This window comes from Hemiscyllium ocellatum, chromosome 17, assembly GCF_020745735.1.
Source record: "Hemiscyllium ocellatum isolate sHemOce1 chromosome 17, sHemOce1.pat.X.cur, whole genome shotgun sequence".
Classification (NCBI taxonomy): Eukaryota; Metazoa; Chordata; class Chondrichthyes; order Orectolobiformes; family Hemiscylliidae; genus Hemiscyllium; species Hemiscyllium ocellatum.
The window spans coordinates 61,126,716-61,153,726 of record NC_083417.1 but is presented as its reverse complement, the minus strand read 5'-3'; the positions used below and the strand labels follow the sequence as shown (position 1 = coordinate 61,153,726).

General features: G+C 40.8%; 1 protein-coding gene across 2 annotated transcripts in view; it reads left to right on the top strand.

The window, feature by feature from the left end:
- Positions 1-27,011, top strand: part of LOC132824006 (Golgi apparatus protein 1-like) — a 137,066-nt gene that overhangs the window by 72,826 nt on the left and 37,229 nt on the right. For both annotated transcript variants that reach the window (XM_060838221.1, XM_060838219.1), the window contains exons 7-11: positions 5,655-5,838; positions 6,797-7,011; positions 9,973-10,094; positions 14,709-14,810; positions 22,729-22,882. In XM_060838221.1, the coding sequence (XP_060694204.1) occupies positions 5,655-5,838; positions 6,797-7,011; positions 9,973-10,094; positions 14,709-14,810; positions 22,729-22,882 (777 nt within the window). The remainder of the gene's footprint in view (positions 1-5,654; positions 5,839-6,796; positions 7,012-9,972; positions 10,095-14,708; positions 14,811-22,728; positions 22,883-27,011) is intronic.

Below are 27,011 nucleotides of genomic sequence, written 5' to 3'. Positions count from 1 at the left end.
CAGTGGCCACTCGGTACCTATCCACTTGGGCAGTACTCCCAAGAGAGAGAAAGAGAGATCAAACTCTTATTCTGGCCAGCAATTTTCCCTTGAGTGGGTGGTTCAAATCACCCGATCACCCTTCAGTCCTCGACACTGGAATTGTAGTCTGAAATCTGCTGTCAACTCAGCCAGAATTGGTGTACCCAGAAGGAGCAAGATGCACTCAAATATGAGTTCAGAATTACCAGTGAACTCTATAACAGAAAAATTTTTTAACTTGCCCAATCCGTGCAATACTTAGATGAAACTTATACTCTATACTGTGATATAAAATATAAGAAAACTGTATTGGACACAATGTAAATCTTTAGTCTTACACAATTTGCAGGGTTCTTATACTTTAAGAATTATACTACCACCCTCTCCTCTATGCCTAACCAACTACTCCAGAGTATGAGTGTCCCAGGCCTGAAAAGGGTTCTTACCGTCTCAGAGGGACTTGTTCCTTGTCTGGTGGGGCTCCCTCTCATGCTCGGGTATTGTTGTGGACTTCTGAGGTCTGAGGTCGATGTCTTCAGCCCCAAAGGGTTGGTGTCCAGAGACGCAGTGAGTTTAGAATGAGAAGAGTGAAAAGGTAAAGAGCACTGACAGCTGGCCCTGCTCCCCTTTCACCCTTGCGATTCCAAAGGGCCGGCCAGCTCCACCCCTCAGGTCATTTCAGTTCACCAAATGTCTCCAGTGACTGCTCGGGCTGGTTTAATCTCATCATTCGTGTAAACAGAAGGGTTGATACCATCGCAAATTTACTTTTGATGACTTCACGGAGCTTCCTAAACTGTTTTCAGATTAGAGTTAATAGTTATCCCATTAACTAGATCAGCTTCATTTTTCACAGTTTCAGGGTTCAGTACCATTTCTGTGCCTCTCCCTTGACATGATGTCTGGTGGGTGCCATTTTGTTGGTCGAGTTGCCTCATATCTCTGAGGATCTCTGTCCCCAGAAGATGATGTTCCTTATTCTGGCAGGCATAGATGGGGAATCCTTCCTGAATGATGACAGGTTAACCAGTTTTTCACAAAAGGCCATTTTCTTTCAGTCTTTTCTTTTAAAACTGGGGATTGCCCTGAAACTGCTACACTGCAGACCCAAAAACTGGAGATTAGTGGTTGTTAATATTATGGTTGTTACAGAAAGATTAAATTCGAAATGTGGTCAAGTTGCCAAGGAAATGGAAAGCATATGTGTTTTTTTAATAACATGTCCGAATAGCTGCTGCTTACCACATTTATATGTGCCACGTTTTAGACCGTTTTTTTAGATTCTAGACAATGTTCCCCCACAGTGACCATTGTTGAAGTTCAAACTCCCCAGATTGTTGAATTTAGTTGAATGTTTGATTTAGGGACAGCATCAAAGATTCATCTACAAACAGCAGGCAAATACATCCTGAAAATTTTCAGCCGTAGAATTTGAACTTGTGTTAAAGCAAGCGTGCATGATTAAACTTAATTTAAAGCTTGGTAATCCCTTCTGTCTTCCTGATTTAAACTAAAAGCTCCCTACCAACAAACCAAGTATCTCAGCAGTCCTTTTTGATCCTTTTCTAATCCAGTTTGCTTCTTGTCACTGCTAATACTTGGTATTTAGCTCTATTAACAAACTTAAAGTAATTTGAGCCATAATTAGGTTTCATGGACAGCTCTTGCTATTAGTGAGAAATAGCGTTATAACCTGAGGAGCACCACTCTGCACCAAGTCTAGGGTTAGGCAAGGAGGCAGTGTGAGGCCTCGATGAACTATGACAGCCTAGTGGACGTTGAATCTGTGCTTTTGGTTTTATCCACACACTCACCGTCTAACTAATTGAGGCTCAAGTTAAAGCACCACAGCTTGAGCTTATGCTTGACTAAAGGAAGCTGCATGAGTAACTGAAAGATGAACTGGCTGAAACTTGTGCGGTACTGAGCTTTGAATACACAGCTTTGCTGAGGCTGAACCTGAATCCAAAAGCTGATACTGCTTAGTCGACTAAAAATTGTTCGTTATGGTTCTGAAGTAGCGACCTTTTGCATGTAGATCAGGTATAATTATGAACATACATTCATTCACATGAGTTTTGAGCAATACGAGGTCACTCAGCCCTTTAAGATTATTCAATAAAATCCTGACTGATTTGAATGTGTTCCAACTTCTACACACAACTATTCCTAATTGATTTGTTTACCAAGTATCTTTCACCTTAAAAAAAATTCAATGCCGCTACCTCCATTGTCATGTGAGGTAGGATGTTTGAAAGTCTCTCAATCCTCTCAGGAAAAATATAAGTCCCGTCATAGTTGTCCTGAAAGGCAACCACTAATTTTAAAAGTGTCCCCTACTTTTGAATATCCTTTCCATGGTCACCTTGTCAGGATGAATCAAATTCTTACAAATTTCAATCGGATCACCCCTTACTCTTCTAAACAATCAAAACAGGCCAAACTGATTTGTTGTATGATAATTGACTCACTCCAGGTGTTAATCTTGTAAAACTCTTCAGAATGGTCTCCAGAACATTTACCTCAGTCTGTTTCTAAGGAGACCAAACTGCCCCTAATATTGGAGATTTGGTTTGAGCAATGCCTTATATAACTCTAACATGCCATCCTCACTCCTGTGTTCAATTCCTCATGTAATAAAGCATTCTGTGAGCTGCCTTAATCACTCACTAGGCTGCATGCAAATATTTTATGCTTCTTTCCATGCACTGGAGCACCTAAGTCCCTTTGCACCACAGATTCTGCACTTGTTTGACCTGTTCAGATGTGTTGTGACTGCTCTCTGTGGTAATCAAATCCCAGGTGGAGCACTGCCAGTGTGCCACAAAACCCCAAGATGCAAGATGAGGATCATCAGGGATTTGAACCGAGGACCTTTCAAGTATTGCTTATTTCAAAATAAGAATTGTATATCTTTATTATCAATGTGCTGGACGTGTCATGACACATCTGAGGTAGGTGGGACTCCAACTGAGACCTTTGGTTTGATGTACTGACACTAACATGGGCCCTTTTTGTGTGGTCACATAATCAATCAATGCCCTCCATCTGTTCAACCTTAACAGTTAGAATATAAATGACAGAGCTTTTACATTAAGACTTGCAAGCAGTGTTCTTTCTTTTTGTCTTCTAAGTGGTAGATGTCACAGGTTTAGAAGGTGCTGTCAAAGGAGTCTTGGCAGGTTGCTGCTTTGGTAGATAAGTAAATGTTTACGGTGGTGGATGGGGTACTAATCGAAAGGGCTGCTTTATTCTACATGTTGTTGAGCTGCTTGAATATTATGGGAGTCATGTTTATCTCAGCAGGTCGGGGGTCTTCCATCATACTTTGTAGCTTAGATGGTGGAATGATTTTGAAAGTTCAGAAGTGAGTCATTTACTACAAAGTAGGTTGACCTCTGACCTCCTCTTACAACCGCCTTATCTAAATGGCTAATCCATAATGTGACTTGTCCAAAGTTAAAGCAGAGAGCAACAAATCATCGAAAATTTTCTAATGCAGAGAGCAATTTTAAAATGAGCCAGACTGCTTCCAACATCATAACAAAAAACAAGTACCAAACAATAATCTGAAGCTACCTTGAAGCACAGAAAAGAAATGCTTCAATTTTGCCATAATGTATTGCAAGAACCATAACAATGCAGAAGTATGCCTTATGATCGCCACCTGTGAAGTAAAATTTAAAGAGAGTCAATACTATTAGAAATGTCATTTTCTAATTAACTGCAATCTAAAACTATATTAATTTAATCAGGTAACAAACTTTGTGTTTGTGAGGCTATTCAATGTTTAACAGATTTTAATGCATTATGTAAGTAAATATACTTAACTTACCCACTTACATAATCATTATCGAGACACCAGGGCAGTGATCCAGAGATGAATCACTTTTTATGAGAACAGCAAATTTAACCTTCGTGAATTATAATAAACTCTGGAATAAAAACCTAGTGTCTATAATTGTGAGCATGAAATTGTTGTAAAAATTTGCTGGTCTGTTGGGGAAGACTATTTGCCATTCTTGCCCATGCTGGCCTTTAGAAGACTGCCTAATTTGCTTCTGATATTGTTCAGTAAGCCATTCAGTTGTGTTAAATTTCTATGAAAACATTAGACATTGAGTCATATAACACAGAAACAGACCCTTCAGTCCAGTCTGTCCATGCCAACCAAGTTTCCCAAAAAGAACTAGTCCCATTTGCTAGTATTTGCCCCATATCCTTCTAAATCTTTGCTGTTCATGTGCCTGTCCAATGGGACTGGATACAAACTGGCATTTCCAGCAGCTTTTACCCCCTATTCGCTGCTGGTGTACATGGTTCCACACATTACAACATTTAGTTTTATATGCACATTGGTAACAGTCATTATTGCAAAACCATTTTGAGGCATTGAAGATTGGTGATTACATTGTTGCTAAGTTAAGGGAAATTTACCATTTGGAGATGCACATATAATGCATTAAGTCATAGATATTTGTGGAATTATTTTTAGCAACAGGAATCCTTAATTCTAAAAATTTAAGGATGAATGTAAACAGAGGCATTCATTAGTTAAGCACCTGCAACAATTTGCTTTTAACATTGAAAAAGTGAGGAATTACACATTTGTAATGTTTCACTGTGAATAAAAATGAACAAAGAGTGATTTCTGGTCTGTTCACCAAATAGCTGCTTGAAATTTAACAGTTGTTACTTTTTCACTGTTTGGAGCACATACCATGAAGTTAGAAAGATGCAATTATTCCAGTAAGCTTTTCAATGCTATGGCTGCTGAAGGTTCCTTATTTTGTTTGTTAACTAGGAAAACCAGTTTGCCCATGAAATCCTGGATGTTATTTAGACAGCATGCTCATATCTGAAATTTACTGCACTACTTGGTCACAAATCTAATTCTAGCCTTAACAGCTTGAACTTGTGTGTCACCTTCAACAAAATATCCCAAAAAGTTTCATAAGAAACAGAAGGTAAAAGATGCTGAACAGGAAAAGGGTTTTATGGGAGGTATGATGAGAGATGTATCTCAGTGGGGTGACTTCAAAAGATAGTTATTGTGTGCAAAGTTGTGTTTCTGACAGTGGAACAGGGGCATACAGACCCATTGAAAGAGCAGTGTGAAAGTTGGCATGAGAGCCATACTGGGACATAGGCTGTTTGAGGAATTTTGTAAATGAGAGAGAAAATTCTGACACAAAAGCAAAATGCTGCTGATGCTGTTTAAAATCTGAAATAAAATGCTGGAAAATCTTGAGAGGTCTGTCAGCACTTGTGGAAAGACAAAACAGTTCTTGTTTTGAATCCAAAGATTCTTGTTCAGTGAAAAAAAATGACATTGAGACCAAGGATTTTGAATGCACTTTCTGAAACAAGTTTGCTATTTCTGCTTTCATCAGCTTTGTGCAATGCTGGAGCCAAAATAAATGTTACATAGACAGCTAAATGGGCATCTAGGAGCTCAAGAAGTATTGTGTATTAAATTGAAGTTTGGATTCTGGAATTTGTCTTGAGCTGCATTAACCTGGGGTCAATGCCATTCTTCTGCTCAACCTGCTTGTTATTGTCATTTTATTGTGGAAAAGTTATTTTCGTTTTGGGGGCTTCTACAGTATAGTGATCTCTATACTCTTTTCCAGTGTCGCGAGGCTCTCACAACTCGACAGAAACTGATTGTACAGGATTACAAAGTGAGTTACTCACTGGCCAAGGCATGTAAAAATGATCTCCGGAAGTATCGATGCAATGCAGAGAACTTGCCTCGTGCTCGTGAGGCTCGACTTTCCTACTTGTTGCTCTGTTTGGAATCTTCAGTGCATCGAGGCAAGTACTAACTGTTGCTGGCACTGGTCTTCAGCCCGGCATGTGCTCTGAGTCGAGAATATTAAATATTGACTTTATTTATAGGTGGCATTGGAGTTTTAAAACCATTTTCCAATTAATTTAGCGTGAGTCTATACTTTTTCCTGGACTGTCGGTGCACCAGAAAGCTGTTATTTTGCCATGATTTTTTGAGAGTGGGAATCTTAGTTTGCTGATCCATTAGGTTGCAGCTATCTGAAGGGGACGGCCAACCAGACATAGCCCTCGATCAAGGAGTTCATGTGGACTCACACTCGCTTCATGTAATTTTGTGGTTCAAAGTTCAACAAACTCAGTTTGGATATCATAAGCTAAAGGGAGGGTCTTGCAATTTTTAAAGGTTAAAATTGAACAGTGTATCAGTGGAGCTAGGATGGATTCACAGCTTAAGTTATGATGTTCATTTTGTCTGTTCATCAAACCAAAAGAGAAACTGGTAGAAAATCCAAGTTGGGATTTGGAAATAAATAGGCAACATAGTGAAAAACGAGATCGATAAGTTCATAAGCAGATTGGTGGCCAATCCTGAGCTTTTGGTATAATATTGTCGCAAAGCATTTGCATCGTACTCTGGATGATTTGCCCAATTGTTAATTCTGATTGAGTTGTTAGCATGTTGAGAGTAATATGTGTGTCACTCAATAATAATTCTGTACTCATTGACTTATACATTCAGTATTGTTGAAAAACATGGGGTCTTGGTACATGCTGTTTGTCATTGGAATGAAAGCTTAGAAAAATATCGAGATGCTATTTTTTTTCATGTATGTGGCACAGAGGAGAAGGAAGGAATGGACAGCCTTGCAAGATATGGGGTACTAGCAAATGGAGGTTGCCATTGATAATTCCTGCTGAAGAGTTATGGAATTGTTATGTGCAAAATTCTAATGTGTCACTGGTTATCTCCCGAACTGGATAGGTCGACAAGTGAGTGGCGAGTGCCAAGGAGAGATGTTGGATTATCGTAGAATGCTAATGGAAGATTTCTCACTAAGCCCTGAAATTGTCCTCAATTGTCGAAGTGAGATCGAACTCCATTGTTCAGGCCTGCATCGGAAGGGCCGAACGCTACATTGCTTGATGAGAATGGGTCGCGGTGATAAGGGCAACCTGGGGCAGAACTGCCAGCAGTCAGTAAGAATTTTTCTACCTCTCAAAAAAAATTTACCTTTTAACCTAAGGAATGGGTTCAAGTCACAGTGCATCATTTGCCATTAGTGATGCAAGGGATTTTGGGTCACTTTTGGGTGAAAGCAATGACTGCACAATACAGGAAATCTGACTTCAAGAGCAGATGTTAGGAACGCAGCTTACTTTTGCTGCTCTTTTCTATGTCGGTTTTTGAGCCAGCCATTCAGTATGATCATGGCTGATCATTCAACTCAGTACCTTGTTCCTGCTTTCTTCCCACACCTTTTGATCCCTTCAGCCCTAAGAACAATGTTGAATTTCACCTTCAAAACATGCAAGGTTTTGGTGTCAACTGTGTCCTGGACTGGGGAATTGCACAACCTCACCTCTGGATGAAGGAATTTCACCTCAGTTCACTCCTAAATGGCCTATCCTGGATCTTTCAGGATCCAGTCATCAGGCACATCCTTCTTGTGTTGACCCTATCTAGTTCTGATAGAATTTTGTAGGTTTCTATTAGGTCTCCTCCTCTCAATTTTGACTGAGCAAGTTACAGTGTCACACTGACAGGGTGGATTTACAACGTATGATATCTGGTTAGAAATGTATTTTTGTTTGAACAATAAGGAAAATTAATTAAGTCGCATAAACTTGTTAGTTAAAGGTAAAAATTTAAAGTTAATCATTAAAAGCACCAATGCAGCTAACAGACAAAAATCAGTCCTCTTTGAAATTATCTTGGTCTTGAAAAGGAGGTGGAGCTGGCAAGGATATGCTGTTAATTAAGTTAATAGATATTTGCTCAACATGGAAACAAAAACATACAAATAATAACGACTGAAAAGGAGGACTGGGAAGAGCCATAGCAATATCACACTTAGTTGTGAAAATTAGGTTTTAATTAACAGAAGCAACACTGAGATGGCAAAGCTTCTTATGTGCCTACTATGAGAAACTAGGATAAGACAGTATTCATAATGACAGAGAATGAAACAACTTAGTAAAGATTAATCTTCAATAAAGAACTCTTTTAAGATTGAAGTAATAAGTGAGGGGTGAAAGCATTGATATGAGACTATAAAACATCACAAGTTAAGTGAATAAAATCTCAATTTCATAAAGGAATCTTCTCTGAATAATTAAGGCGGGATGTTCAATGGTATAGCAGCGTAGGAAAATAGGAAGTTCTACAGAGGGTTAAGTTAACATCCATATTTGCAAGGAAATCTGAATAATAAAAAAAGACTCAACTGAAATTTCAGAACTAATTGTAACCCTCTGATAATACTTGTGTAAAGTATTTTTTTCCCAGCAGAAAATATCTTTCTCACTTGGATTGTATGGTAAAGCTTTTCTTTAAATTTTCGTGAATATTCTGTTCTTAGCTATTATCTGATATTCTATCCATAGTTATTCTTAGATATTTTTGCATGTCCTTGGGTATTTGAAATAATTTTAAATCAGAACAAAGTAATTATAATAATTATAAATGGTTATAAATCAGGCCTATCAGATGTGGTGCTGCCTTTTTAATAACCTTTGAAGACTTGTGGTATTCTTATTCATTTCAAGTATGCTGCTTGTAATTTCTGTTGATAAGATTGTATAAATACTAGAATCATTTCACTTAAGTTTTTCTGTTACGACTGAAACAAAGCTACTTTGTATATACCGAAATAGGGAATTATATGTTACTGAGCCAGGGTTTAGGTATGGAGTGAAGGGAGTCCATTGATACTTTAAATGAGTTTAACAATTATTATTAATAAGAAGCAGTATCAATGAATGAAAACTTTTTTTTAATCATTCCAGTTAAACGGAAGAGAGAGGGAGAGAAAAATCGAGCCTCAAGGGCATGGTTACCAAGAAGGAAACCGGAACAAGGACTGAGTGAAGGAATTTGGCTTAACTAACACAAATCTTGGCTTGTTTCTGGTGGGGGACACTCTGAGCAGGTCTCAACGAATTCATGTAAAATGTAGGTGTTCGAATAGGATTGCTTTTAATCTGTGTTTGTATACTTTCCTGCCCACTTTATGGGACCTGGGGAGGCAAAGGGGAAGTCAGAGGAGAAGGAAATGATGGCGATGTATTTGCCTCCGTTTTATTCTCAGCAATCAACCCAGTCCCCCAGGTTACTTACTCATGAAGTGATTTATAGCATAACTTTTAATTAGACTTAGTTTAGATCTGTATTTCTCTGATAACTCTTAAAATATCTGAAATATTTCTTGCATAGCTAAAACTTATTCCAGTTAAGCTGGCTGTTTTGAAGAAGGTGACATTCTTGGGCAGCTTCTGCCCTGTGGCATGTTTAATGTCAGTCCTATAGACCCTAGACTAGTGTTGGTGGGGTTAATTAGCTTGAGCTCAGCAGATGGAAATGAGTGAAATACAGCTCTAAACTAAATCTAAATAAGAGTTGGGTTATAAATCACTTCATGAATAAGTGACCTATGGGAACTGGGTTGATTGCTGAGAGTGGAACTGAGGTAAACACATACCTTCCATCTAGTATTCCTCCTGTTACTCCCTTTACCCCCCCCAGGCTCCACAAAGTAAGCAGGAAAGTTGACAAACCCAGATTAAAAGCAACCCAATTCGCACATCCTACATTTTAAATGAATTTGTTGAGACCTGCTCAGAGTATGCCCCACCAGAGCCGAACCAATGTCTGTCTTAGTTAATCTAAACTCCTTCACTCTGTTCTTGTTTTTGTTTGCATTCTGTTAAAAACGACTTTGAGCCTCACTTTTTATTGTCCCTTTCTTCTGTTTAGCTGAAAAGGCTCAAAAAAGGTTTTCATTAGTTGACTTTGCTTCTTGGCCCTTCTTAATACTCATTGATTACTCATTTAAAATATCGGTCTGTCTATACCTGACCCCCTGCTTCTGAAAATAAATTTTGTGGATCAGATTTCCAGCTAGTTTGTGATCCCTAAATCTCTTTCTGCTCTTAATTCAGCTTCAATCCCTAATTCAAGAAACAGACCCTGGTGCAGACTATCGTATCGATCGAGCACTGAATGAAGCCTGTGAATCTGTCATCCAAACAGCCTGTAAACACATCCGCAATGGAGATCCAATGTAAGTCGAGAAACCATGGTGCTTTCTGCTCAAAGTCATGTGTGTAGAATCTCTGTGTAAGATACTAGACTTGTAAGACACTACTTCTCTTGTGTGTCTGCCTTCAGTTGCAACAAAACTTTATGCTTCTTGTGTGATTTTATTTGGACTCAAGATAAAAAGGTTAAAATATCACCTGAACCATCCAGGAATGAATTTTGAATGGCAATATTCAACTTTTTCCAAAGGATTGTAGATACGGAGACAATAAGACTATAGATCCAGTAAGACAAAAGTGCCAAGAGATATTGAACAAAGTCAGATAAATGGTATGAGTCCTGACGTGGTTGAATTATCGAACAGGGCTCAGTAGCTGAATGGCCTTGTTTTGTGGCTCATGGCCATTTGACAAATGCCTCATCCAGAGTAGCAATAAACCACAGACCAAGGTTCTTAGTTTACTTTTTGATGGAGCCAGCTGTTATCGACCATGGAACTGATTGGAGTGCTTAGTACTAATGGCTAGGCCATATTACTGATTCTGTTCACTGTTTGATGGCTTCGACTGCAAAGCATACTTACAGTCATAGAGATGTACAGCATGGAAACAGACCCTTCTGTCCAACCTGTCCATGCCAACCAGATATCCCAACCCAATCTAGTCCTAGTTGCCAGCACTTGGCCCATATCCCTCCAAACCCTTCCTATTCATATACCCATCCAAATGCCTCTTAAATGTTGCAATTGTACCAGTCTCCACCACTTCCTCTGGCAGCTCATTCCATACATGTACCACCCTCTGTGTGGAAAAAGTTGCCTCGTAGGTCTCTTTTATATCTTTCCCTTCCTAAACCTATGCCCTCTAGTTCTGGACACTCCCACCCCAGGGAAAAGACTTTGCCTATTTACCCTATCCATGCCCCTCATAATTTTGTAAACCTCTATAAGGTCCCCCCTCAGCCTCTGACGCTCCAGGAAAAACAGCCCCATCCTGTTCAGCCTCTCTCTATAGTTCAAATCCTCCAACCCTGGCAACATCCTTGTAAATCTTTTCTGAACCCTTTCAAGTTTCGCAACATCTTTCTGATAGGAAGGAGATCAGAATTGCACGCAATATTCCAACAGTGGCTTAACCAGTATCCTGTACAGCTTCCCAACTCCTGTACTCAATACTCTGACCAATAAAAGAAAGCATATCAAACACCTTTTTCACTATTTTATCTACCTGCAACTCCATTTTCAAGGAGCTATGAACCTGCACTCCAAGTGTTTGTTCAGTAACACTCCCTAGGACCTTACCATTAAGTGTAAAAGTCCTGCTAAGATTTGCTTTCCCAAAATGCCGCATCTCGCATTTATCTGAATTAAACTCCATCTGCCACCTGTCAGCCCATTAGCCCATCTGGTCCAGATCCTGTTGTAATCTGAGGTAACCCTCTTTGCTGTCCACTACACCTCCAATGTTGGTATCATCTGCAAATTTACTAACTGTACTTCTTATGCTTGCATCCAAATCATTTATGTAAATGACAAAAAATAGAGGACCTAGCACTGTTCCTTCTGGTACTCCACTGGTCACAGACCTCCAGTCTGAAAAAAACCCTCCACCACCACCCTCTGTCTTTTACCTTTGAGCCAGTTCTGTATCCAAATGGCTAGTTCTCCCTGTATTCTGTGAGATCTAACCTTGCTAATCAGTCTCCCATGGGGAGCCTTGTTGAACTCGTTTAGGGGAAAGTGAGGACTGCAGATGCTGAAGATCAGAGCTGAAAATGTGTTGCTGGAAAAGCGCAACAGGTCAGGCAACATCCAAGGCGCAGGAGAATCGACGTTTTGGGCATGAGCCCTTCGGGAATGAGGGAAGTGTGTCCAGCAGGCTAAGATAAAAGGTAGGGAGGAGGGACTTGGGGGAGGGGTGTTGGAAATGCGATAGGTGGAAAGAGGTCAAGGTGAGGGTGATAGGCCGGAGAGGGGGTGGGGGTGGGGGCGGAGGCGGAGAGGTCAGGAAGAAGATTGCAGGTTAGGAAGGTTGTGCTGAGTTCGAGGGATTCGACTGAGACAAGGTGGGGGGAGGGGAAATGAGGAAACTGGAGAAATCTAAGTTCATCCCTTGTGGTTGGAGGGTTCCTAGGCGGAAGATGAGGCGCTCTTCCACCAGCCGTAGTCATCGCCAGACCATAGCAAAACGGCGGCTGGAGGAAGAGCGCCTCATCTTCAGCCTAGGAACCCTCCAATCACAAGGGATGAGTTCAGATTTGTCTAGTTTCCTCATTTCCCCTCCCCCCACCTTGTTCCAGTCAAATCCCTCGAACTCAGCACCGCCTTCCTAACCTGCAATCTTCTTCCTGACCTCTCCGCCCCCACCCCCACTCTGGCCTATCACCCTCACCTTGACCTCCTTCCACCTATCGCATTTCCAGCACCCCTCCCCAAGTGCCTCCTCCCTACCTTTTATCTCAGCCTGCTGGACACACTTTCCTCATTCCTGAAGAAGGGCTCATGCCCGAAATGTCGATTCTCCTGCTCCTTGGATGCTGCCGAACCTTGTTGAACGCCTTACTGAAGTCCATGTAGGTCACATCTACTGCTCTGCCCTCCTCAGTCCTCTTTGTTACTTCCCCAAAAAACTCAATCAAGTTTGTGAGACATGATTTCCCACGCACAAAGCCATGTTTACTATCCCTAACTATCCCTTGCCTTTCCAAATACATGTACATCCTGTCTCTCAGGATTCCCTCCAACAACTTGCCCACCACCAACATCAGGCTCACTGATCTATAGTTCTCTGGTTTGTCCTTACCACCCTTGTTAAACAGTGGCACCTCACCTGTGACTATCGATGATGCAAATATCTCAGCAAGAGGCTCAGCAATCACTTCTCTAACTTCCCATCTGATCATGTCCTGGGGATTTATCCACCTTTACCCGTTTCAAGACATCCACCACTTCCTCCTCTGTAATGTGGACATTTTTCAAGATGTCACCATCTATTTCCCTACAGTCTATATCTTTCATATCCTTTTCCACAGTAAATACTGATGCAAAATACTCAATTAGTATCTCCCCCATTTTCTGTGGCTTCATCTTTGAGGAGCTTTATTCTCTCCCTATTTACCCTTTTGTCCTTAATGTATTTGTAAAAACTCTTTGGATTCTCCTTAATTCTATTTGCCATCTCATGTCCACTTTATGCCCTCCTGATTTCCCTCTTAACTATACTCCTACTGCCTTTATGCTCTTCTAAGGATTCACTCGACCTATCCTGTCTATACCTGACATATGCTTCCTTCTTTTTCTTAACCAATCCCTCATCCAGCACTCCCTATACCTACCAGCTTTTTACCCTGACAGGAATATACTTTCCCTGGATTCTTGTTATCTCATTTCTGAAGGCTTCCCATTTTCCAGCCATCCCTTTACCTGCGAACATCTTCCCCCAATCAGCTTTTGAAAGTTCTTGCCTAATACCGTCAAAATTGACCTTTTTCCAATTTCCAACTTCAACTTTTAGATCTGGTCTATCCTTTTCCATCATTATTTTAAAACTAATAGAATTATGGTTGCTGGCCCCAAAGTGATCGCCCATTGACACCTCTGTCACCTGCCCTGCCTTATTTCCCAAGAGTAGGTCAAGTTTTACACCATCTCAAGTAGGTGTATCCACGTACTAAATCAGAAAGTTGTCTTGTACACAAAATCTTCTCAAATTAATTCTCAAAATCTTCACTTAACAAATTCTTCTCCATCTAAACCCATAACACTATGGCAGTGTCAGTCTATGTTTGGAATGTTAAAATCTTCTACCATAACCACCCTATTCTTCTTACAGTTAACTGAGAGCTCCTTATAAGTTTGTTTCTCAATTTCCCTCCGACTATTAGGCGGTCTATAATATAATCCCAATTAGATGATTATGACTTTGTTCTTTCTCATTTCCACCCAAATAACTTGCCTGGATGTATTTCCAGGAATATCTTCCCTCAGCACAGCTGTAGTGCTATTCCTGATCAAAAATGCCCTTACTAGCTTGTAACACTGGGAGTAATCCTGATATTATTACTCTCGAGGACCTCCTTTGTAAATTTCTGCCTAACTCCCTGTAATCTCCCTTCAGAATCTCAACCTTTTCGCTTCCTATGTCGTTGGTTCCAATGTGGACAATGACTTGTTGCTGGCCCCTCTCCCCCGTGAGAGCATTCTGCACCCTCTGAGACATCCTTGATTCTGGCACCAGGGGAGCAACGCACAATTCTGCTTTTTCGCTGCTGGCCGCAGAAACGTAGGACTAGAGAATCCCCTAACACAATTTATTGACAGAAGGTTGTATTAGCTTCAACTGTTAAGTATTCTGTTTCTAACCCGAGTTGTATATGGAAGACCTGCCGTTCCCTTTAGAACTGGATCCCAGGAAGCGTCAATGTTTTCAAACTCATTGGCCGAAGGGAAGTGCATTTTATTAAACTGGAGCTTACCAGATATATGTACAGATTAACACCAAAAGCATTGTGATTGTGCATCAACCTTCTGAAAAATTGTTCATTTGCTGTCGCAGTACATATCAGTGGTAGTTATGCATTTAGTGAACTGATCAAGCTGAGCTGGTTTGCCAATGTCTGCTATATTTTCTACTGGCAGGATCCTGTCGTGTCTGATGGAACACCTATACACAGAAAAGATGGTGGAGGAGTGTGAACATCGCCTGCTTGAGCTGCAGTACTTCATCTCCCGCGATTGGAAGTAAGCATTGAAGTTTGTCCCACCAATTAAGGAAGTACATTGTTACCCAACCACAAACGATTAAAACAGAAAAGTATTTGTGAATGGAGTAAAAAAGAAAAAAAAATGCTAGAAATATCATGGCTGTCTGTTGGTATCCAAAATGAGATGAATCAAGCCTCTCCCTTTTTGGCATGGTCTGACCTCTGTACTCCATCAGCTGCGTCGTCTCCTTGAGGGAGGAAATTTTCAAGCTTGTCAGGAAGTTTGGGGCAATAACGCTTTGACCTCTGAAAGTAGTGTGACAACTCCAGGAGACAAATGTAACTGGAAAAAATTGTATTTATGGAAGGAAAGACTGATTACTTTAAACAAGGTCCAAGATATTGGTGTAGATGAAGTTGACCATTTTCACAAAGAACTTGTAAATAGCTTTTTTTCTGTACAGTGGGATTAAATACATTCTGCATAAAGTCATGTGGATAGGTTGAAAATGGTTTGTTAATTTTGAACTAGGAGCAAATTCATAGTCATTAATTATTTTTCTGATGAACAAGCAAATACTGAGTATAACTGCGAAATCAATGCCCTGGTGAAGAGAATAGTGCTATGCAGTTGGTGTTCCAGATTTGCTGCTAGCCAATTTTGTATTGACTCGCTGTTTTTCCGTGTTTGAAAATGAAATGCCATGTCTTAAGATATTTTGAATATCTCCTCCAGTTGAGAATGAGATTGAACTTTTGCTGAAGTCCCAAGTTTGTTGTGTGTATTCTTCTGTTAAGGTGGGCATGCCTGCCGTATTGAGGAACATGGAGGCAGAATGATACTCACAGCTGCATCATGTCCATTTTAATGTGACACTAAGCAGGATCATGAGCCATTAGAACTCAGCCATGTTAATTGTGCAAAATGAGGTCAAAACAAGGAATTTACTGTAACTGTTGCTATTTATTGGCATTCAAAACAACGAGTTGTTTAGAGTCTGTCACTAATTGGCAAAATGTTGTCACCATCACATCTATGCAGGAACATAATCTTATCGTTTTGAGAGGAGACGAATTTTATACCAATTGTCTGTGCTTCTCTGAAGATGCTAACTTGCGTTGAAAATACCAAGAGCTAGTGGAGATGGAATGATTGAGAAGATATTATGAGAAGGCTTCCACCCAGTCTCCCATTTTAAGTTGACCCGTATAAAATGTGTTATGTATTGGTCACTCTTCAGGATAATGAAGTTGCTATTAAAACTTCAATGAAATATAATGGCAGATGTTTGAAATGCATATACAGGGGTCTTCATTCGAGTTAGAGCTTGTCGATGTAGTTTGGCTTATTATGACATTTTGAGCTTGGATGGTATTCGGTCTGGTTTACATGTCTCAAAGTTTTTCATTATTGTGGTTTTTCTTGTATGGTCAGACTTGGCAGCCCCAAAAGGAGGAAATCCTTTTTGCGGTTTTTGTGGTTTTGAGGTTAGGGGAAATAGTGACCAAAACATGAAGAATCTCTCTGTGCTTCTGTCCAAATGGCGGATCACTTAAGTAGGCAGTAAATCTTCAACTAATGGTTGCAATTGAAGTACCTGATATTTATTGAGTGTAACAAATTAACTGGAGATTTTTTTTTCCCTGCAATATCACTTTAAATTGAACCTATGACCTTTTGACTGAGGAGGTGACCTATGAACTGCAGTAACTCGTGGGTGCACATCTCATCTGTTGTCATGGAAGAAACTCAAGGGAACTTCAGAATACAAACTGAACAGCTAATGCTGTATTTTTCAGTTTTTGGTTCTAACTTTTTTGATTAATTCAAGTTCTGTTGCTTTATCAAGATGCTGAGCCCTCTCCTTGCAAGTAGCATCAGAATTTGTGTCTAAAGTGCTATACAGTAGAAAGTGTTCTGATTGTAAATTGGTCCTTTTACAAATCGAATGGATAGAAACGCTCTTGGTTATAAAATAGAATTAGAAGAGAGTGAGGACTGCAGATGCTGGACATCAGAGTTGAGAGTGTGGTGCTGGAAAAGCACAGCAGGTCAGATGATGAAGAGCTTCTGCTCGAAATGTTGATTCTCCTGCGCAGATGCTGCCTGACCTGTTGTGCTTTTCCAGCGCAACACACTCGACAATAAAATAGATTTGGTAATCTTTCTAACTTACTCTAAATGCATGGGGCATTTGCAATAAGGTAAATTATTCACAGTGCAATTATGCAATTTGGGTACAATATGATTATGGTTACAGAGGTGTGACTATAGTATGGGTACTGAACATGTAAGGACTTCCAGTCTTTTGTAAGAACAAACGAAATGGAGTTAGGGTGGCATTGTTAGTGAAAGATGAACATAAGAAACAGGAGCAGAAGTTGGCCATCTGGCCCTTCGCACCTACTCCGCCATTCAATAAGATGATGCTGATCTTCTCGTGGCCTCAGCTCCACTTATCCACCCTCTCACCATAGCGCTTAATTCCTTTACGGTTCAAAAAGTCATCTAACTTAGCATTAAAAGTATCCACTGAGGAAGCCTCACCTACTTCATTGTTTATGGAATTCCACACATTTACAACCCTGTGGGTGAAGAAGTTCCTTCTCAATTCAGTCCTAAATCTGCTGCCCCTAATTTTGAGGCTATGCCCTCTTGTCTGAGTTTCACCCTCCATTGGAAACATTCTCTCTCCTTCTATCTTACTTATTCCCTTCATAATTTTATTTGTTTCTATAAGATCCCTCCTCATTCTTCTAAATTCCAATGAATATAATTCCAAGTCTTCTCAGTCTTTCCTCATCAGCCAACCCCTTCAACTCCAGAATCAACTTAGTGAACCTCTTCTGTACCCCTTGTCATGGCAGTACATGCTTTCTTAAGTAAGGAGAACAAACGACATATAGTACTCCAGATGTGGCCTCACCACCACCCTATACAGCTGTAACACAACCTCTCGGCTTTTAAATTGAATCCCTTCAGCAGTGAAGGACAAAATTCTATTTTCCTTCTTAATTACCTGTTGCACCTGCAGACCAACCTTCTGTGATTCATGCACAAGGACACGCAGGTCCCTCTGCATAGTAGCATGCTGCAATTTTTTTTACCATTCAAATAATAGTCCTTTTTACTATTATTCCTACCAAAACGTTTATTAACTTGGTACTCCATCTGCCAGACCTTTGTCCACTCACAAACTATCTATGTCGCTCTGTAAAATTTCACGGTCCTCTGCACACTTTGCTCTACCACTTGTCTTAATGTCATCCGTAAATTGCACATGGTCCCCAATTCCAAATCATCTATGTAAGTTGTGAATAATTGTGGTTGGGGAGAAAGTCAGGACTGTGGATGTTGGAGATCAGATCTGAAAAATGTTGCACTGGAAAACCACAGCAGATCAGGCAGCATCCGAGGGGCAGGAGAATCCATGTTTCAGGCATAAACCCTTCATTAATATTCTTTCATGAACCCATGCTCCGTCTGCCCAATGGGACAATTTCTGTCTAGATGTCTTGCTATTTCTTCCTTGATAATACATTCAAGCGTTTCCCCACTACAGAATAATTGCATTCCCAATACTGATCCCTGAGCCTCCCCACTTGTCACTGATGGCTAACCAGAAAAACACTCATTTATCCTCAGTCTTTGCTTCCTGTTAGTTAACTAATCCTCTATGCATGCTAATACATAAGCTGTAACACCATGCATCTTTATCTAATGCAGCAGTCTTTAGTGCATCCTTGTCGACTGCCTTTTGAAAATAGAGATACAACACATCTACTGGGTCCCTGTTGTCCACCATGTTCGTAATGTCTTCATAGAATTCCAGTAGATTAGATAATCATGACCTGTCTTTCGTGAACCTGTGCTGGGTCTGCCCAACGGGACAATTTCTATCTCGATGTCTTGCTATTTCTTCCTTGATAATAGATTCAAGCATTTTCCCCCACTATAGAAGTTAAGCTCACCAGTCTATAATTCCCCATCTTTTGCCTACCTCCTTTGTTTTTTAAACAGTGGTGCCACCTTTTCTGTTTTCCAATCTGCTGGAACTGCCCTTGAGTCCAGTGAATTTTGGAAAGTGCATTTGCTGTTTCTCTTGCCATCTCTTTTAGTACCTTGGGATGTATTCCATCAGGGCCAGGATACTTGTCTACCTTTAGCTCTATTAGCTTGCTGAGCACTACCTATTTCGTGATAATGATTGTTTCCAAGTCCTCACCTACCTTTGCCTTCTTTTGAATTACTGGCACGTTACTCGTGTCTTCCACTATGAAGACCAACACAAATACCTGTTCGAATGCCATGGCCATTTCCCATTACTAAATCCCCTTTCTCATCCTGTGAATGATGCACGTTTACCGTAGCCACACTTTTTCATTTTATATAATTATAGAAACTTCTGTCTGTCTTTTGAGTTCTGAACTAGTTTGCACTCATAATCTATCTTATTCTTCTTTGTAGCATTTTTGTGGCTTTCTGTTGACCTTAAAGTTTTCCCAATCTTCTAGTTTCTTGCTGATTTTTGCCACTTCATATGCCTTCTCTTTTATCCTTAGACACCCATGGCAGATTATCTCTTTTCGTACTGCCCTTCCTTTCCATTGGTATATACTTTGTTGAGCACCTTTGACAAACAGTGGAGGACTTTCAAAGCAATGTTTCACTGTCCCACCATGAAGTCTTTGCTATCAGTCTACATTAGCCAACTTCTCTCTCTTCCTATTGTAGTCTCGCTTGTTTAAGCACAGGACCCTGATATTGGAGTTTATCTTCACCACACTTTACATCTGTGTTTTAAATTCAACCATACATTGATCGCCCCTTCCAAGAGAATCCCTAACTATGATATAATTAATTACTCCTGTCTGATGACACAGGACCAGATCTTGGATAGCTTCTCCCCTTTTGGTTCAATTACATATTGTTCAAAAAAACTATCCTGGATACACTCAATGAACTTCTCCTCAAGGCTACCCTCACTAACCTGGTTCGACCATTCGACATGTCGCTTAAGATACCCCATGAAAATTTTCATACCATTTTACAGGTGTTAATTATTTCCTTGTTTCTTGCCCACCCCAATGTGATATTGTTATTTGGTGGCCTAAAGACTATGCCTGTCAATGACTTTTGCTTCTTAGAATTGCTAATTTCCACCCAAACGGGTTCAAACTTATTCTCCACAGAACGTATATCATCTCTCACTACCGCCCTGATGTCATCGGTAAGTATAAGAGTTACACTACCTCCCTTACCTTCCTATCTGTCCTTCTGAATATATCCCTGGATATTTAACTCCCAGTCTTAACCATTCAACAGCCACGTCTCCGTAATGGCTACTAAATCACTAGCTACCTGATAAAGGAGCAGCGCTCCAAAAGCTTGTACTCCCAAATAAATCTGTTGAACTATAACTTAGTGTTATGTGATTTCTAACTTTGCTCACCCCAGTCCAACACCAGCACCTCCACATCATAAATCATACTCATTTGCAATGATTTGTGCCACTAACTCATCTATCTTGTCTCAAATGCTACAAGAATTCAGATAAGGTGCCTTTATGTTAGTTTATATACCCACTTTATGAATTCTAACATCTCCATTCATTGGATCTACTGAGTTACCCTTTATTTTAACTTTTCATAGTCTGCCATGTAGCCTGTTGTATTTCTTTCTATTTACCAACATACTTCCTGTCATTTTCCCTTTCTCTTCCCTCCGATTCACTAGTTTAAAGTCCTAGCGACCACCCTGTTTATCCTTTTCACTAGAAGACTGGTTCCATATGGGCTCAGGTCGAGACCGTCCCATTGGTGTAGATCCCTCCTGTCCCAGAACTGATGCCAATGCCCCATGAAATGGGACGACTCCTTCCCACACCACTCCTTTAGCCACATGTTTACTTCCCTTATTTTCTTATCCCTAATCCAATTTCCATGTGGCGCAGGTAGTAATCCAAAGATTATTATCCTTGAGGACCTGTTCCTTAATTTCGTTCCTAGTGCTTGATAATCCCCTAACAGGTCCTCCTTTCACCCTTGCCTATGTTGTTTGTTCCATTGTGGGCCAACTGGATTCTCCCCATCCCTCTCCACTATCCTTTCAAGCCAGTCAGAGATGTCCCACACCCTGGCACTGGGCAAGCAACATACCACACAGGACTCTCGATCCTGTTTAAAAAGGATACTATCTATCCCCCTAATTATAGAATCCCCTACAACTACCACTTGACCTTTTGAGTTCCTCCTGCTTGAATGGCCTCCTGTATCACAGTGCCATGGTCAACTGGCTCATCCTCCCTGCAGCTCTGTCGCTAATCCATGCAGGGACCAAATTCCTTGTACCTGTTGGGCAAGGTCAAGAGCTGAGGCTCCTCTACCTGGATCCCTCAGCTGCCTCACTTACAGTGCCACTGAATTTGTGGTACTTAATCTACCAGGTGTGACTGCCTCCTGAAACAGAGCATCCAGGTACTTCTCCCCATCACAGATGTGCCGTACAGTTTGAAGCTCAGATCCTAGCTCATCAAGACTGAGCTGGAGTTCCTCGAGCAACTTACCCTTGTTGCAGATGTGGTCACTGCAGTTTGCAATGGGATCAGCCTGCTCCCACATCATATATCTACAGCGTATCACCTGCCCAGCCATCTCTACTTAATTAATTTATTTGTTAGTTAATCCCTGATTAATCTAGTTCATTTTGGGTGTCTTTTTTCAAATCTTGGCTAGATTTTCAGTCAGCCAATCAGGTAACCGCTCTCCTGTGGTGCCACTTTTTCACTTTGGTTTCAGTTGCTCCGCGTGGTCAGTCAGTTATTTACTTAAAGTTCTGCTCCTCCCTCCAACTTGGAAAACAAGGCCGTGAATCCCACGGTCAGTTAGTTATATGCTTCCAACTCTGCTCTGCCTTCTGACTTCAAAATCAATGCAGTGGTGAGAAATGATATTGGTGCAGTATATCCACATGTATAAACAGTCTGAATGAAGCTTCAAAGCAGGGATTGAGAATTGGCTGTCACACAGGAAACCAAGGGTAGGCCATTTTCAGATAATAACTTATGGAGTAACGCAGGGACCAGTATTTAGCATAATATATGTATTAGTGATTTGGATGAAGAAAACAAGTTAATATTTTGATGATGTCCCAACGTTAGGTGGAATTGAGCATCGTGAGAAAAATATAAACAGCCTGCAAGGTGATTTAGACAATTTGAGTCAGCGGCCAAATGCATGACAGCTGCAGTGTAAAATAACTAAGTATGGAGTTATCCAATTCAGCAGGAAAAACCAGAATGGCAGTGTATTATTAGCGAGCATCCAGGTGCAGCAAGCAGTGAGAAAGACAATGTAGCTATGTTGGCCTTCACTGCTGGAGGGTTTGAGTATCGGATCAAGGTAATTTTACTGCAGCTGTACAGGACCTTGGTGAGACCACACCTGGAGTATTATATGTGGTTTTAGTTTGATTGCTGAAGAAAAGATAGACTCGCCAGAGAGGGAGTTCAGCGAAGGTTCGCCAGGCCAATTGCTGGAATGGCAGGTTTGTTATAAGAGCAGATAATGAATCAACTGGACCTGTTTGTTGGAGTTTAAAAGGATGAGAAGGGATCTCATTGAAACATTAAGAATTCTTACAGGGTTGGATGGGCACGATGCAGGAGTGGTGTTTCTCCTGTCCTGGAGAGAACATTCCAGGTCAACAGGTCACAGTCTGGGGGTATGGGGACCGCTGTTTTGGACTGTGGAGAAATTACTTCACTTGTCGGGTGTGAACCTGTGCAAATCTCTGTTACAGAAGGCTGTGGAGATCAGATCACTGAATATGTTTAGGGATGAAATAGAGAGTCAGCCAGGATCATGTTGAATTGGCAGAACCAGATGGATGGGCTCAATGCCCTCTCCTCCTATTTTCTATGTTTCTAACAATATCTCATGGTTTCTTTCTTTAGACTTGATCCTGTTCTTTATCGCAAGTGCCAAGGTGATGCTTCCAGACTTTGCCACACCCAAGGCTGGAATCAAACTAGTGAGATGCTGCCACCTGGAGCAGTGTTTTCTTGCCTATATCGTCATGCGTATCGCACAGAAGAACAAGGACGAAGGGTAAGAAGGCAGAATCCCACTTAGAATACAATGCACTTGGAATCCAAAAATGATCCCGGGGATGAAGGGCTTGTCATTTGAGGAGTGGTTAGGGACACTGGTCTTGAGGATTTGATGGAGTTGAGAAGAATGAAGGGGGATCTCACTGAAACTTACAGAATACTGAGTGGCCGAGATAGAATGGATGTAGAGATCATGCTTCCTTGGTAGGAGAGACTAGGACCAGAGGTCACAGCATGAGAATGAGGGGATGACTCGATGGGCCCAATGGCCTAATTTTGCTTTTATGTTTGGTCTTATGCTGCACATGTCTTTGAAAGGAATCTGGGCGTGGAACTTTGGTAGCTTACTTGGCTGTTGAAGAGATCACATCTGAGTTTCTCCAAGGGCTGTTAAATGTAATTTTCTGCAAACTCTGACTTTTGTTTCAATGCACTATATATGGAGGGTGATGCCCTAAGAAACTGATAATTTTGTTCATCTTGGGTTAATTGACCTGAAATGTCCATGTGTAAATAGTGCTTAAAACACTTTCATGAAAGAATTAATTCTACATCTGATTAGTTTTTATTACATGATCACTCACATGATATAACATTTAATCTTAAAAGTCAATTAAATTGAACTGTTTACCACTGCACTGCTGAGAATGAAACTTCTTTTGGGTAGGTGCTGACTTTTCTGGAACATTGCCTTAAGTGAGGCTGACATGAAATGCGATTGCAACATGAAGCACAGTGCTGGTTCCCACTGTTTCAAAGAAAGTACATGATATTGAAAGAAGAACACCAAACTCCCTTTTTCTGGGAGCTTTGTTTCTAATTACTCCATATATGGCTTAGCATAGTTAGTGCCTATAACTTGGAGAGGTTGTTGGTGGTGGAATGCGATGCATTCCACTGTATCATGACTCTTTCAGAGTTGGATTGGTTAAAACAATCATCAGTAAAATGCTCAACGGTACGACATTGGGGTTTAAACCTTTCAGCATGTTAAAGCACCCCTATAATGTTCTGATACTTTTTAGTGTAGCCTTCACAAGATGATTTTGTTTTTCAGAAGCTAATGTGTGCATTGCCTGTGATCGCACCTTAAAGCTTGTGGGAGTTCAGCAGCACCTGGCAATCAGTGTTTTTCCTATTACTCATGGCTGCTAGAAACTTCAAAAAAAGCCTCCCTGTGGACAGCACAGTACAGTTCTCCATGTGGTCGTAAAGGAAGTTCACTGATGTGCTATAGTGTTGTAAACTGTACTGCCCTCTTGTGTGTTCTTTCAGTATTTATGTCGTGCAGTATAATATATAAACTAAAATGAATATATATTCTCATCTGCCACCAGTAATTTAAATTCCCTTTCACAATTAGAATTTATCTACCTCTGCTTTAAAATTATTTGATCTTTTGCATCACGAAGGAGAGTTTTCTTTCAAACGGAGTTTGTGTGGGAGAGTCTTCCAAGTGTTGAGCTTCAATCTGGAGAAGGATCTTTTTTACTTTAAAAAAATGAGCAGAAAGACATGCGAAGGAGAGATCGCTTTCACATATGGAGCTTGTGGAGAGGCCTACATCTGGATGGCTGAAGGCAGAGGGTTTTTTAATCCAGAGATTGAAAGCTGACAGTTGGAAGACTTGAGACAGTTTTTTGATAGTTTCGTATAAGTGTTTAATTTTTGTTTTAAGTTTTTTATTTATCTTTTGCACGATTCAGATTAAAATCTGTGGGTAAGGAAAGGGTCATTTCTTTTTATATATAGGTGCTATTGAAAGCTTTATAAGGTTTAATGTCACGGAGGGCATTCAAGCGACACTGAATGTGATGACTAGTAGATGTAGAGAAGTGATTATGCAGCAAGTTCAGTCAGGTAGATGATTGACTGACAGGAAAGATATTTCTTTCTCAAACAAATATTCCATTTTGGATAGTGTTGAAGGGGATGATCTCTCAGAGGAAAATGGAAGTGGCAGTCAAATCTTCAACACTTATGTTAGGTGGAGTTTGAATTGGAGGACTCACTTGTCAGGGGTACACAAGAGAGTCCACAGCAGTGCGCATGAATCTTTGATAGTTTGTTGCTTTCGTAGTGCCCCAGTTGAGGACATCTCAAAAATGTTTGAAGCATAATGTCAAAGGGGAGTGAGAGAAGTCAGACCTTGTACACATTGTTGGGAATTACATAGTTAGGGAAAGGGTTAAGGCTTTGCACAGTGAATGTAAGAGGTTCGGGAAAAGGTTAAAACACAGAACCTCAAGCAGTAATCTCTGGTTTGCTCCCAGTGCCAAGCTCTAATGAGGGAAGGACTAAATGGATAGACAAGTAACTCAATGACTGAAGAGACGGTGCATGGGTTCAGATTCCTTAATCATTGGGATCTCTTCTAGGGTAGAAAAGATCTGTACGAAAGGATGGGTTTCAGCTGAACTGGAAGGGGATCAGTATCTGGGTGGGGAGGTTTTCTAATTCTTTTTCGGGAGCCTGTGATGGGGGTCCTATGTAACGGTGAAAATAGAAAGGCAGATGAGGATGGTTCTGAACGCAAAAAGAGCAAATTAATTTGAAAAGACTGACAAGAGCAAATCCGAGTATGAGTAACTCTGAAGAATTAAATTGCATTCATTTTAATGCAAGGGATCTTACAAGAAAGACTGTTTGAACTCGGCATGTTTCGAAACATGGAACTGGACGTCAGAACTTTGGCAAACTTGGCTGAGGGAAGGACAGGACTGGCAATTCAATGTTCTGGATTTTAGATGTGACAGGAAGGATTGAGGCAAGAGTGGAGGGAGACTAGCATTTTTGATTGAGAAAAACATTGTCACTGTAATGAGAGGGGATATTTCTGAGGGATCGTCCAGTGAAAATAGATTAGATTACTTACAGTGTGGAAACAGGCCCTTCGGCCCAACAAGTCCCCACCGACCCGCTAAAGCGCAACCCACCCATACCCCTACATTTACCCCTTTGCTAACACTACTGTGGGAGGAAACCGGAGCACCCGGAGGAAACCCATGCAGGCACGGGGAGAATGTGCAAACTCCACACAGTCAGTCGCCTGAGTCGGGAATTGAACCCGGGTCTCTGGCGCTGTGAGGCAGCAGTGCTAACCACTGTGCCACCGTGCCACCCACAAAGTTAGAAGTAAGAAAGGGATGATCACCCTGCTGGGATTGTGCATTAGGGCCCCCAATAGTCAGAGTGAAATTGAGGAGCAGACATGTAGAAAAATCTCATGTGTAAGAATAATATAAGTAGTTATAATAAGTAGCAGTAGGGAATTTTAATTTTTCAAATGTTGCCTGAGATTGCCATAGTGTTAAAGATTTGGATGGTGAAGAATTTGTTAAATGTGTTCAAGAAAATTTTCATTATCAATGTGTAAATATTCTTGCCAGAGAAGGAGCAAAACTTGACCTTCTGTTGGGAAATAAGGCAGGACAAGTGACTGAAGTGTTAGTCGGAGAATACTTAGGGACTAGCAATCCTAAGTTTCAAAATAATTACAGAAAAGGGTAGGCCTTCATGAACATTAAAATTCTTAATTGGAATAAGGCAAATTTTAGTAGTATGAGACAAAAAAAACTTTGAAAAGTTGATTGGAGGAGTAGACTGTTTGGAGGTGAAGGGATGCGACAAAAAAAAAGTAGATGATGGAATCCGAAATAGGCAGAAGACTGGAAGAACATAGCAGGCCAGGTAGCATCAGGAGGTGGAGAAGTTGACATTTTGGATGTAACCCTTCTTCAGGATTGGGAGTGGGTGTTGAGGGGGACTACCCTGCCCCCGTCATCCCCTTTATCTGCAGCTCCCCCCACACCCATCCCCAGTCCTGACGAAGGGTTACACCCAAAATGTTGACCTCTCCACCTCCTAATATTGTCTGGCCTGCTGTGTTCTTCAAGCCTTCAGCCTGTCTATGCAAGTGAAGGCATGACTTGACATCTGGGAGGCTTTCAAAAGTGTGACAATGAGAGTTCAGAGGGATTATCTTCCTGCTAGAGTCAAATGTAAATCTGGTAAGATTAGGGAGCAATGCACGATAAAGATATTGAGGTTCTAGTCAAGAATTAAAAAAAAACAACTGGGATGAAATGAATCTCTCGATTATGAAGATTGCAAGGACATTCTTAAGG